This window comes from Rhinatrema bivittatum, chromosome 1, assembly GCF_901001135.1.
Source record: "Rhinatrema bivittatum chromosome 1, aRhiBiv1.1, whole genome shotgun sequence".
NCBI lineage: Eukaryota > Metazoa > Chordata > Amphibia > Gymnophiona > Rhinatrematidae > Rhinatrema > Rhinatrema bivittatum.
This window is the reverse complement of record NC_042615.1, coordinates 523,438,541-523,452,824: the sequence shown is the minus strand read 5'-3', so window position 1 is coordinate 523,452,824 and position 14,284 is coordinate 523,438,541. Positions and strand designations below refer to the sequence as shown.

Below are 14,284 nucleotides of genomic sequence, written 5' to 3'. Positions count from 1 at the left end.
CCCCAGGAGGGAGCCCAGCGTGGAGACCTGAATCCATAAGGAACTAAAAGACAATCCCTTGGAGAGACCATTCTGGAAAAAAGAAAGGACTTGAGAAACCGGAGCCCTAAGAGCCGACACTCCCGATGCGGCACACGCATTTTTGAAAACCTTCCATACCCGAACATAAGCAAGAGAGGTAGCTGGCTTTCTAGGTCTCAGAGTGGATATAACGTCTTCTTTATATCCCTTCTTCCTCAATCTACGCCGTTCAAAAGCCAGGTCGCTAGACAGAAGTGATCTGCCTGGTCGAAAAATACAGGACCCTGCCGAAGGAGATGAGGGAGATGTCCGAGGCGGAGAGGACCGTCGGTGGCGAGATTCACCAGATCCGCGAACCACGGTCTGCGGGGCCATTCCGGAGCCACGAGGATGACGGGACCATGATGGAGCTTGATTCGTCTGAGAACTTTGCCCACTAATTGCCTTGTTGGGAACACATATAGAAGAATGTCGTGAGGCCATGGAAGGAACAATGCATCCACTCCTTTGGCGCAATGCTCTCATCTGCGGCTGAAAAACCTGGAAGCTTTCACATTGTACATGATGGCCATCAGATCCAGGTGTGGGAGACCCCACCTGAGGATGATGAGATCCATTGCCCTGTCCGACAATTCCCACTCGCTGGGGTCTAACTGCTGGCGACTGAGAAAATAGACTTGGACATTCTCCTTCCCCGCAATGTGGGATGCTGCCAAGCACTCTAGATGACGTTCTGCCCAGACCAAGAGCTTACTGGCTTCCAGAGCCACCAGTCGACTCTTTGTGCCTCCCTGATGATTGATATATGCTACCGTGGTGGAGTTATCGAAGAGAACATGTACCACCTTGCGATGAAGCAAGGGAAGAAAGACCTTGAGAGCCAGGCGAACAGCTCGGACTTCTAGTCGATTGATGTGCCAGTGAGACTGAATTGGGGACAAGTTCCCCTGTGTAGACTGTGTCTGGCAGACCGCTCCCCAACTGGAGAGGCTGGCGTCCGTTGAGGCAACGATCCACTTCGGGGTTTGGAGGGACACTCCCTTCAAAAGGTGAGCAGGTGAGAGCCACCACTGCAGTTCTGCGACGATAGATTCGGGGAGCGGCAGAAGGGTTCAAAACTGCTCCGAAAACCGTTTTCCAGCGGGATAGCAAAGCTTTCTGTATCGGACGCATATGCGCAAAAGCCCATGGGACCAGATCGATAGTGGAGGCCATGGAACCCAGGACCTGGAGGTAGTCCCCGGCCGTAGGCAGAGGAAGAGAGAGCAAGGTTAGCACTTGGTCCCGGAGTTTGAGTGCTCATGCGTCCGAAAGGAACACCCTGCCGACTCGAGTGTCGAAGCGTGCTCCCAGGAATTCCAGGGTCTGAGATGGCTGGAGTTTGCTCTTGTGGAAGTTGATTATCCAGCCGAGAGAGGTGAGGCAAGCCATGACCTTGCTGACCGCCAGCTTGCAAAGAGACTCCGACTTAGCTCGGATGAGCCAATCGTCTAGGTAAGGATGGACCAGTATGCCGTCCCGATGGAGGGAGGCCGCCACCACCACCATGACCTTGATGAAAGTTTGTGGAGCTGTGGCGAGGCCAAAGGGGAGCGCTCTGAACTGGAAATGTGGATCCAGGATCTCGAATCGGAGGAACCGCTGATGCTCGTGGCGAATTGGAATGTGGAAGTAGGCCTCCGTCAAGTCGAGAGAGGCTATAAATTCCCCTAAGCCTACCGCCGCTATCACCACCGGCAGTGTTTGCATATGAAAATGAGGAATCTTGAGAGCCCTGTTGACCCGTTTGAGATCCAAGATTGGATGAAAGGAGCCTTCCTTTTTGGGAACCACAACGTAGATGGAATACTGGTCCGACTCTTGTTCCTCCATCGGGACTAGGACTATGGTGCCCAGTTCCAGTAGTCTTTTTAGGGTGTGGACCACAGCCGGCCTCTTTCGAGGGCCGCAGGGGGAGAACAGGTGAAGATCTAGAAGGTCCCGAGCAAAATCTAACACATAGCCTTTTTCGATTACCTCGAGGACCCACTGATCCGTCGTAATCTTGACCCATTTCTCGAGAAACAGAGACAGTCGACCCCCTAAGTTTAGAACGGAGGAATGGGCCTTCCTTATTTCATTGTGGAGTGGACTTTGGGGCCGAGTGAAGCTGGCTACTGGTTTGGAAGGGCCGACGGCCTCGAAAGGAATGAGACCAAGAAAAGGCTCTGGACACATTATCCCTAGTAAAGGAACCGCGAGCCCTGGTACTATATGTACGGTGTCCTCGAAAACGAGTGCGTGAGGGAAAGAAGGCCTTTGATTGTTGTATCGGGCGATCCTCTGGGAGCTTATGAACCTTAGTTTCCCCCAAAGACTTAATAAGCTGCTCAAGGTCCCTCCAAAAAGCAACTGACCCTTGAAGGGGAGAGTGCCCAGCTGCGCCTTAGAAGCGGCATCCGCCGACCAATTTCTCAGCCAGAGAAGACGCCGAGCCGAGATTGCCGAGACCATAGCCCTGGCCTGCACCCGAAGAAGATCGTAAAGGGCATCAGCCCCATATACAATCACTCCTTCCAGCCTATCCGCCTGCTCTGCCTCTGCAGACAGGGGGTCCTGAGTGCTGAGTAACTGCTGTACCCACCTAAGGCTTGCCCGCTGCATGAGACTGCTGCAGATTGTCACCCGCACACCGAAGGACAAAACTTCAAAGATACGCTTTAAATAAAATTCCAACTTACGGTCCTGAACATCTTTTAAGGCCGTAGCACCCACCAGCGGGACAGTGGTATGCCTGGTAACAGCAGAAACGGAAGAATCTCCTTGGGCATCTTAAGCATATCCAAGCAGTCCTCAGGTAGGGGATAGAGCTTATCCATAGCTCTGCCCACTCTGAGTCCAGCCTCCGGGAACTCCCATTCCCGAAGAAGCATAAGCTTATGCATGGGATGGAATGGAAACGTATGCGCAGGAGCCCTAAATCCCGCCAGGAGAGGCTCCGCGTTAGGAGGCATAGCAGCCATGACAGTGTCCTCCGGAGGAACCTCTATTCCCAATTCTCGCAGAACAAAAGGAATAAGGGGTTAAAGCTCTTCCCTTTGAAAAATGCGGAGTACTCGTGGGTTGTCCCCCTCTAAAGGAGGCGCGGAGAGCAGAGGGTCAGGATCCGGATCAGAATCAGGAACCAAAGAAGGCTGCGGCGGATCTGGGGGTGGTGGGACCCCAGGGACCACTCTAACCCGAACGGACTCCTGGCCCTCTGGCTCCCTAGGCTGCGGAGGATAAAACCGCAGGGCCTTAGGTGGAGGAGGATCTTCCTCTTCCTGCAGACTGGCCAGATAGGATTTGTGCATAAGAAGCACAAATTCTGTAGAAAAACCAGGCCTAGGCTTCCCGGGGGGGGGAGGAAGGTCAAGGACCCTATGAGGAGAATGAGGAGGGCTCAAATCCGGAGGAAGATGTAAAGAATCTGGCTCACCTCCTCCGTGCAGCTCCATTTCATGAAGTGATGACTGATCTAAGATGGCCGCCAATCCCGCCATTTTTCGGGTCGGGAACGGCTTGGCTGCGCGGTGGGGAGCTCGACCACAGGACTCTAGTTATAGGCGCTGAGGAGGGACCTCTTTGCTGAGTATACAGACAGAGCACAAGCCTGTTCGGGAGAGCCTCATGACAGGCTCTCCACAGGCAGTACAAAGATTTGATCGCGGCATCAGCTGAGAAGAATGTTTCACTGAAGAATTAAAAACAACTGAGCCGGTAGGAGCTGTGCTGAAAAACAAGCAGAGGCAGAGACCGAACTTGCTAGCTTGGTGGAGCTGACCACGGTGCTGAAAAAAAAGGACAAGACTTGAAATGAATTAAGTAATACCTCTCTTCTTTCTGCTTTTAACTTTGAGATTTTTTTTTCTCAGAAAATAAATGCAGAAATGCCAAGCCCAAGTGGTACCGCTAGTGAAGGGGGAGGGACTGGACCACCAGTTTCACCCCAAAGGTCACCAGGAATGGAAGTCCAGGCTGAAGTAATTTCAAGGGGCACAGCCCCCCTGGACCCCCAGCAGAGTGAGGAGACAGAACTGTCTCCTAGTCAAAAGCCAGAAAACTTTCAAATAATTATAAAATTAAACACTGGTTAATACTTGCTTGATCCGTAAAGAAAAAACACAAACAGTTCTCAGAAACTCCTCCTCCACGCTCAAAGGCACCTCCTGCCAGACCGTGGGGTGCTGTGCTAGGAACACGCCTCTTCCCCTACTTCCAGGCTGAGGGCCCCGTTTAGAAATTCTCTCCTCCTTTAAATCTCTAAAAAAATTCCACTTTTCCCTGTATCAAGCTGTGGGGGCCTAAGAAATAGGGAACACACCAATAAACTCTCCTGCTACTCAAAACTTCAACTCAGAATGCCACAGCACTCCAAGTGCACTATCTACATTTATAGAAAAGTGCTGACCAATCCAGACTTGCCTCTGTGGAGGTCCCTGCAGGGATGGTCTGCAAACTATTCTCCCTTCCTATAATCCTAGCCTAGAGCCTAAGCTAGAGATGAGCCGGACAGTGAAGACCTAATGGTCTCTGCATTTATATCATTATCATCACTGTATGAAGTGTTGCATACGGTCTGTGAATTGTGCCATTTCCCCTAGTTTCACACATGGGGAGATCTGTAGCTCTGTCAGGACAACTGTGCTCCCTTCACCTCATCTTATACTGAAAATACTCTAGGAGGGGTGCAAACCAAGACTCATGTTTCAGACTCTATGCAATCCTGTCTTTGTGTTCAATGCTGCTGGGTCCCTATCAAACTTCAGCTCTTCAGTTGTTCTTGGACCCTTTTTTCTGCACTTTACATTAGACGAAAGGAAGTAGCATATGACAGGGGAGTTTCTAAACTAACACAGAAGTCCTAGCTACACATTATTTTGAGCTCATCTGGTTGGAAGCTGAACCCAACAAAATCAAATGAGACCTCCATCTTTGGCTCTGATCTGTATTTTGTTGTTGAAAATATATAGAAGTGCTTAAATTTTTTGAAAGGTCCTCTTCCTCATCCCATGCCCAGCATTATGACTAAATGTAAATTAGTGGTGACACTGCCCTGCTGATCATCATTAGGATTGTGGGCAGGCATCATATAGACCATGACAGCAGAAAGCAGGCTCAGGGGAAGGAGATGAAAAAAAGAAAGCAGCAGAGGCCATAAATTGTCAGGTTGGAAAAGATAAAATAGATGCCAGATGGCCAAGTATATTTAAAAATATATATAAGAATATATAGTGACTACGGAAAAAACATACTAGCAGATGTCAAAGCTAGTAATCATATGATGACCACATTTGCACACTGAACAAGTATACAGCCCCTGAGGCAGCCACGCTGTGGCGAAACTCGGCCGGAGTCGGGCTACTTTTATTCAATTTTTTATCAATAAATCTTTAAATATACTTGGACATCTGGCATCTATTTTATCTTTTCCAACCTGACAGCTTTTATAGATCGCCTTCCTTCTTGTTTTTTGAGCCCATAAATTGGTCAGATGAGGTTCCGAGTACGCTGGAAAGTGGCAACACAGTAAGCCAAAGCCGTGGGGGATCTAGAATATCCCCCGATACATCATGACCTCTGCTCTCTAGGGATTCCACCTGCACAGTGCCGAGTTCCTTTAATTACAGAGGAAAGAGAAGCCTCCACATTCATCCACTCCTGCTCTTTTCCCTAACTTGTGTTGAGCGCCGTAGACCTGCTTTGTATTTTATTGGTTTTGGGAATACTAAATCTGGGACTGAAAGCTTTGGGACAGGAGCTGATCATCAATATCTCTGCAATGCACGGTGCTGCAATGCACGCCAAACTCTCCGCGCACCATACCTGATTGCAGTAATGTTTGATGAGGTTGAACACGAAGCCGCGATCCATCAGTGAAAGGAGATCGTACAGGAAGAAGGCCAGACTTATGTTGATCTTCTCTGCTTGTTCAGTTTCCTGTAAAAAAAATAAAAATAAAAAAATAAGCAAAAGCAAACAAACACCCCAAGTATAAGTTAACTGACAAGTACAGAACCCTTTGCTGCTCTAACCTCAACAGATAAACATGGACTAGAATACCCTAAAAGTTTCAAAAGTTGCGCATGTAAAAATTAGCAGTTACGTGTGTAAAATAGCATATAGGCAAGTACCTGCTATTTTAGAAACCTCAACACACATATGTAAACCAGTGACAACAAGTAAATTTGTGCCTCTAGAAAAGGGGCGGGGCCAGTGGAGCTCCGGGGTGGGGCCAACATTTACATCAGCAAGCTGCTATTTTATAAGCAATTTACGTGTGTAGATTTGGCAGCTTTCTTGCCTATGTTTGCTCCTGCTCAGTATCTGGAGTAAGTGATCGCAAACATCTTCAGAGTGAAATACTGACTGGGTGGGGGGTCTGGGTGAAATGAAGGAACTTCAGGCTGAAAAGCCAGGAGGGTCTCGATGACCTGCAAAGGACTGGGCAAACTGGTAGACTAATTGGAAAAAACTGGTAATTTCAGTTGTGTGTGCATGTTAGAAAATCTCCCAATTTACACATGTAAAACCCGATTTATGGAGGGTAAGTACATTTAATTTATGCATAAAAAATCTACTAGCATATTATTTTAAAATTTGCAGTATAAATAGATGGGGGATATCATTTGCAGACACTTATGTGGCTAAAATCCGATTTATCCGGGTAAGTAGCAGCTCTGCTGCTTCTTATCCAGATAAATTCTGAGTTATCTGGCTAAGTGGTGACACTAATCCAGACAAGTTCACATTTTTCCAGCTAAGTAGCGGCTTTGCCACTACTTAGTTGGAAGAGTTTTATAATGTTATTTATCTGACTCAATCAGAAAGCCAGATAAGTAGCACTTTTTAGACTTACCTGGCTATTTGACTTAGCCGGATAAGTAGCGTTTTAAGAATTTGTTTGGGTAAATGCCACCACTTAGCTGGATAACTTGGAACTTGTTCCATGTGTGCTTTTTATATGTGTGTGTGCATTTATAACCGGCACATATTGTATCATATACATGCAGATTATACAGGGTGGCCCATGGAAAAGTGGCCCGCCTCCAATACTAGTGCAATACCTCAAAATATTTCAGACCTCTAGAAAATGGCAAGGTCAATATTCCAAACTAAACATTTAAATGGCTAACTTGGATAACTTGGAGTTAGATGGATAACTTGTGAGTTATCCATCTAAATGGCTTTGAATATTGAACTCAGTATATTTATGAAATGTAATATTAGTTTTGGGAGAGCATGGCTCAGGATTCCCTCACCTTCTGAGGTTTAATTAAAAGGGCTGCAATTTCCGAGGTGACCACGCTGACAATCGTGGTGACGTCATCCTTGAAGCGATCCGAAAAGCGGGTCCTCCGGGAAGACTCGTGCTTCTCCATGTGCTGCACATGTTGAGCCATGCTCTTAATCTTTCAAAACAAAAAACAAACAAAACCATCACGGAGTGCAAATGCCGGTAAATTTGTCATTATCAGGGCTAGGCGGATCTGAGGGGCAAGTGAACGTGGGCCGACCCTACGGCGGGGGTGGCCAACTCTGCTCTTCAAGAGCTACAAAACGAGCCTGGCTTTCAGGAAATTCATCACGAATATGCATGAGATAGATTTGCATGCAAGAGGCAGTGCATAGCCATTGTGGATATCCTGAAAACCAGGCCCATTTGTGGCTCTTGAGGACCAGAGCTGGCCACCCTGTCTTATGGTTTAGCAGAAGCTCGGGCCTGCCACCCATATACTGTGGCAAGGTTTGGGCGTGCAGTGGACGTGATGTGCTAGAGCTCAGAAAGAAGGGAATATTTGCCACAGGGAGGAGGCAGCCTCTGCTCCAGCTCAGCCTGTCGGGGGAGTGGTATTACCTGACTCCTTGATGCCGGTAAAGTAGTGTGTGTGCTTCTGAAGGGGTTGGGGGTTAAAAGGAGAAAAAAAAAGTGTCCACGAGGAAGGCATAAGCCCTGAGATGTGTGTGTGTGTGTTTAGCACATATCCTGCATGCTTATGAGGTGTGCATGCGCTGTACACATGTGACACAGAAGCACTTCTGGCAGAGCTCCTCACCTCCTTCAAGACTGCAAACAGATCTGCTTTTCAGAGTAATCAACAATATGCAAATGCTTTGCTTCTAAAATGTTTTTTGTAGTGAATATCCTGCACACCAGGCCAGTCTGTGGGCCCTTGAGGACTGCAGTTGAGGGTTCCCACAATAGGTTGCACCTACACACCGGAAGTAATCAAGTTTCTCGCTTAACATCACCTTCCATCACAGAACTTGGTAAGGATTCACTGATAATCTGACCAAATCAACAACACGTTTGCAAACACTGGCAAGTCCAAGAAGGCTTCCTCCCTTGTGAACTAAGTCAAGTTGAGGGGGAAGAAGAATAAAGTGATTGGTTTGTGAATTGTTTACAAACTACATCCGTTTCCTTGTGCTGGTTTGAGGAGATACATGGCTACTTGGCCTTTTAGCCAAGACTAAGAGCCCACATTGCCACACAACCCTCCAGGCAACAGGATGCAACACTCACTTGCTAAACTAGGAGGATTATATTTCTTGCTTAAAAAGAAAAATCTTTACAAAAGATCTGGGAAAGTAGTAAGTCCTTTTCTACTACCAAACCTTTGAAACTTCTTAACATAAAAGCATAGTGCAACAAAGAGAGAAACAAGAATTATCAGGACTGAGATTTAGGGGGCACATGGCATGAGAGAGACTAAAACCCAGCACCCAGCTCACCCCCATCCCAAATATAAAAGGTTTGATCTGTTCAAGCCACAGCCTGATTTGTCCTGAATACTAAAAGCCCTGCTCAAAATGAATAGCCTGACAGAAGAGATGGCAGAAACAGCCTCTGGAGTAATGAATGCTAATCGCATGAGATGTGCTTGCTGCCGTACACAAAATGTTCACACAGACATGCACGCAGCATACACATTGCACGCTATAAAAAGCGCATGTCACACATGACCAAGGCTTTTCCTGCCCTCTTTAGAAAAGCAAAGATAGTAACATAGTAATGACTGCAGAAAAAGACCAAAATGGTCCATCTTGTCTGCCCAGCAAGCTTCCCAAGGTAGTTACTGCTGGTCCATGCAGGTTACCCCCACATTTCTGATAAGGGAGTAACTGCCGCTCCGTGCCAGTTAAGCTTTTTTATTTATTCCCATCCTCTAGCCTTTTAGGGATCCACAGTGTTTATCCCATGCCTCTTTGAAATCCTTCACAGTTTTAGTCTTCACCAGTTCCTCCAGAAGGTCATTCCAGGCATCCACCACGCTCTCAGTGAAGAAATATTTCCTGACATTGGTTCTAAGTCTTCCTCCCTGGAGTTTCAAATCGTGATCCCTAGTTCTACTATATTGTTTCCAGTGGAAAAGGTTTGTTGACAACCATGGATCATTAAAACCTTTCAAGTATCTGAAGGTCTGTAGCTTAGTATGCATACTGTAGTTACTGTAAATACCCTTTCTAGAAAGGATTAATACCATTAGAAGCTAATCTGGTTTTATTAAAAATAAATTATAATAATCATGAAAAGAAGCAAAACAAGATTTCCGAAAAGTCAAGTCACTGAACCAGGGAATTTCCACAGGATTAATGCACTGGAATTCAACCAATGAGATTGCTCGGGATCAAGCTGAATATTTCACAAGGCTTAGTATTTTATGTAACACTGAACAAGTGGCACCCTACAAAGTTACAGACTGCCTCAATTACATACAAAAATTTGAGGGTTGATCACCAATTTCAGTCTCAAATTTTTTCAGACTAGGTCTTCTGCCTACATATTCTTTACTATGCTTGAGACACTTGTCAGGACAATGATCATTCTGTACATGTTGCTTCTGATGGTCTCAACAGCAGAAAAAAAAAAAAAAAGTCTTACCAGGAGCTCAAAGAAGAACCAGGCATACTTGAAGACGCCTTCCCTCACCATGCCTGTGCTGACCACCATCTGCAGCGCCAATTCTTCATGGAAGTGCTGGACAACAAGACACAACATTCACAAAAGACATGAAAAGATCTCTCGCAGACCTTGCTGGATTCCCAGGATGCAAAACAAAAATTAAAATAACGGGGAGAAAAAATGGCAAGGGAGCTTTCTGTGCTGAGCGCTACTGTACATTAGGGATGTGCATCTTTTTTTGATGGATGAAAATATCGTATGATATCATATGATATTTTCTAATCCGTCCCCCCTCCCCGAAAATGATAGGAAAACCCCACGAAAGTTTCGTGTGGTTTTCTTATCGTTTTGGGGAGGGGGGGAGAAAGGGCACATAGAAAAAACCCCCAAACGCACCCTGACCCTTTAGATCTAATTATTTACAATCCCCACCCTCCCGACCCCCCGAAAACTTTACTAAAGTACCTGGTGGTCCAGCGGGGTCCCGAGAGCGATCTCCCACTCTCAGGCCGTCGGCTGCCAGTAAACAAAATGGCGCCGGTGGCCCTTTGCCCTTACCCGTGCCATTTTTTAAGATGGTGCCGGCCGTCCATTGCTCCTGCCATGTGACAGGGGCCGGCCAATGGCACCGATAGCCCCTGACATATGGTAAGGGCAAAGGGCCACCGGCGCCATTTTCTTTACTGGCAGCCGACAGCGGGATATCGCTCCCGGGACCCCCGCTGGACTACCAGGTACTTTAGGAAAGTTTTTTTGGGGGGGAGGTCGGGAGGGTGGGGGATTGTAAATAATTAGATTTAAATGGTCGGGGTGGGGGGTTTTTTCGGCTTGGGACAGCCGAAAACAAAAACTGTCCAGACCGCGGGAAACGGAATTTCCTACGGGTCCACAATCCCAAAACCGGAACTGATTCCGGCACCCAATTCACATCTCTACTGTACATTGCATACATTTCTATCGGAAGCAATGAATCATTACTGCCATTGACATACTTTTGCTCTCATTTCATAAGTGTCAGGGGTGCAAAGATTTTATGGCTGAGATGGTAAGGTTTGATTTTGGTATCATTAGCAAAGTATTGTGGTGGCTGCGTTAGTGCACCTGAATACATAGAAAAAAAGTCAGCAATCCAGCTGTAGGTGAGACCTTGCTCGCTGACCCTTATATCTATTTTGCCACCTAAACGATCAAAAAGCAAAACATTCCTGACTGGATCTGCTCTCGATTTCATGATTCCTGAACATAACTATTTCTGTTTATGTTCTTATGTTTTGTAGTAGAGTTTAGTTTCTTGGAATGATGAAGGCATTCCCAGGAGAAAAGATGGTCTCTTACGTTCTCATTGAACGTTGCTCTAAGCTCTTATTAATAGTTAAGCCATAAGAAGAAAAGCAATTCAATATGCAAACTCTAATGCCCCCCCCCCCCCCCGACCACTGATGAACTGTGTACAGAACAAAGGAAGGAAAGAAGAGGAGGAGGAGGAGAATAGGAATGAAACACAAGAACGCATGGTGATGGCTGGGAAGAAAATCCACCAGCTATTCAGGCCAACTTGAAGTCACATAATACTGGCAGTAGACTTCAAACAGCTCTAAATACTAACCCGCTTTAGCTCAAACAAGCAAAATATCTACGCCTCACTAAGATATGGGCCTTGCAAAGCACACATAATAGGAAATGAATATTCTGGTAGGAAGTAAGTACTGTGATCAAAACCTGGCTAGCTATTCAGATCTATGTTAAGAAATTGTTCAAAGAGTAATTTATACAAGGGGTCCATGGGAGAAGGCACCCTGGAATGAAAATATATTTGTCTGGTCCCCTCCTTCCTTTCCTTCTATCTCTATCAGTGGGTTGGCAAAGCATTCTTATATTCTGCTATTTCAACATTTTTTACTTTTTTGTTTTGAACAGCAGTTTCCTGCTGTTCCTTTAGGCTTTCAATTCAATTGGAATTGTCCTCGATTGGGTAAAGGTGCCATGAGCCTTCATTCACAAATACCCAGGGATTTTCCCTCTGTTTTTGTATCCCTCTTCCAACTTAGCCTTCACACACACTGAAAGTTCTTGGCTTCTCCAGAATCCTGCCAACATGAATCCTGGCTTGTACGTGTCACTGATAAGCGATATTCCTATCTTCTCCCATCCCCTGCCTGACATTTATTTTTTAATTCAATGCAAGGCTCCCCTCCCAATAACCTCCTCCTTCATTCCCAACTCTCCACCTGATTCCCTCCCAAACTTCAGAACCCCACCAAATGTGACTCATTGCTGGGCTTAGAGGAGAACACAGGATTACTTCTTCCACAGCTTGTGTTACGCGAGGCAGACCACGGGCTATCCCCTCTGCCAGCCGTACCTACCTCAGACACCAAGAATCAACGGCAAGATGCCCTCCTGGACCAAGACATGGCAGGCCACCGTGTAACACTGTCTGTGCTGCGTGGGGGACACCACTCAGTTGAGCAGGCGTTCCTAGGTGCGCACACAGCTACCAACACTTAAAGGGCCAGCGGCGGGAGCACTCTACAATGCTCCTTCCACTGACGTCATCGAGACTCCCTTTTCAAGCCAGCCTGAACCTGATTCTGATGCCTCAGCAACAGGTCTCTACTCCTGCGAGTAGCTGGTTGTGTTCTGCGTCCCTGGTTCCTGCATCCCTCTTCTGATCCTCTTCTGGTGTTCCTGCTCCCTCATCTTCGGCTCCTCCCAGGACTGATTCTCTGGTTTAGACCTTGGCTTGCCTTGACTCATATTCTTCCTGGAATGACTTCTGGCTGACCTCGGACCTCCTCTTGACTTCCTTTGTGCTACTGCTTGCCCTGACCACGGTTCATCTTCATGTTTGCTGTTCTGCTGCCTGCCCCGACTTCAGCCTGTTTGGGCATCCTCTTAGACTGCTCCTTTCTTTGGATACCATGCTTTTCAGAGTCTTGCACCTAAGTCCAGCCAGCCCCGGCACCCAAGGGCTCAACCTTTGGGGAATGAGGGCTGGTAGTGGTGAAGTTCCTGTTAGGCCTCTGCACCTGTCAACTTCCGCCTGCCGACAGTGGGGTGCCAACTTTGCTTCGGTTCAAGAATCCATCGACTTAATGGTCTGCTGAGGCCATGAACCTGGCGGATTGTTCCGGCCTCCAAGCCATACCAGGGTTGGCTCAGGAGATCCAGCAGCAACAGCAGTTTTTGGAAGTGCTGGCTGGCTCTATTGAACACTTAAGTGCCCGCCTATTTATTTATTTATTTATTTATTTATTTATTTAATTTATACAGTTTTTTTTATATACCGTTGTACAGAAACAAGTTCTCTCTCTACGGTTTAAAATATTCACATTTTAAGAACATAATAAAAAGAGAAAATAACAATATATCTTAAAAATATCCAGAGAATAAAATTATATCAAAACTTTCTAAAATAGGACTAAAATTAATATTAAAATAACTAAGAACAGACTAAAAAGAGGAAGAATGAATCATGTAAAAATCTGGATTATGCTTCAGTGACCATTTCAAAAGCTTGTTTAAAAAGCCATGTTTTTAGATCTTTCCTGAATCTCTTCAAATTATCTTGTAGCCATAGTTCTTGAAGCAGTTTGTTCCAGAGGGACGGCCCAGCGATAGAAATTGCACGGGCTCTTACTTCGCTTAAATGTGCAGACCTTACTGTTGGTACTGTCAGAAGGGCTTTATTGGCGGACCTGAGATTACGCTGAGGGATATGTAGTTTTATTGTAGAATTTAACCAGGCAGACATATCACCATATAATAGTTTATGGATAATGCAAAAAGTTTTATATGCTCTTCTACTTTCTACTGACAACCAATGTAAGTCCTTTAAAATTGGAGTGATGTGATCCTTTTTTTCTGGTAGTTGAAAGAATGCGAGCTGCAGTATTTTGTAGGACCTGTAAAGTGTGCAATGTCACTTTTGGGAGTCCTAGCATTGTGGAATTGCAATAGTCTAATCCAGTTAATAGCAGAACTTGGAGTATTGTTCTAAAATTTTTATTTGAAAGGAATGGCTTCAAACGTTTTAACATCATCAATTTACTAAACCCTTCTTTAACTTTCTTAGAGATATGAGCTCTAAAATTAGTTCATAATCCATGATTATTCCTAGGTTCCTAGTTGTATCCACTAATTTGTAACTGGTTATATCATTGAGGGTAATAACTTTCTTTTCTGAGTTCACATTTTTTCGGTCTAAAATCATAAAAACAGACTTCTCTAAGTTTAAAATTAATTTCATTTGAGTTAGTAGTTGTCTAATAATTTTAAGATACATGTCTACTAGTTTAAAGGTAGATTCTAAACAGTTTTCGACTGGGAATAAAATCT

At 45.7% G+C, this 14,284-nt stretch overlaps 1 protein-coding gene across 5 annotated transcripts in view; it reads right to left on the bottom strand.

The window, feature by feature from the left end:
- The window catches only part of DOCK8 (dedicator of cytokinesis 8), a 265,097-nt gene that overhangs the window by 96,891 nt on the left and 153,922 nt on the right, over window positions 1–14,284 (bottom strand). For all 5 annotated transcript variants that reach the window (XM_029613102.1, XM_029613111.1, XM_029613120.1 and 2 more), the window contains 3 exons: window positions 9,926–10,021; window positions 7,302–7,451; window positions 5,866–5,979 (listed from right to left, as the gene is read on the bottom strand). In XM_029613102.1, the coding sequence (XP_029468962.1) occupies window positions 5,866–5,979; window positions 7,302–7,451; window positions 9,926–10,021 (360 nt within the window). The remainder of the gene's footprint in view (window positions 1–5,865; window positions 5,980–7,301; window positions 7,452–9,925; window positions 10,022–14,284) is intronic.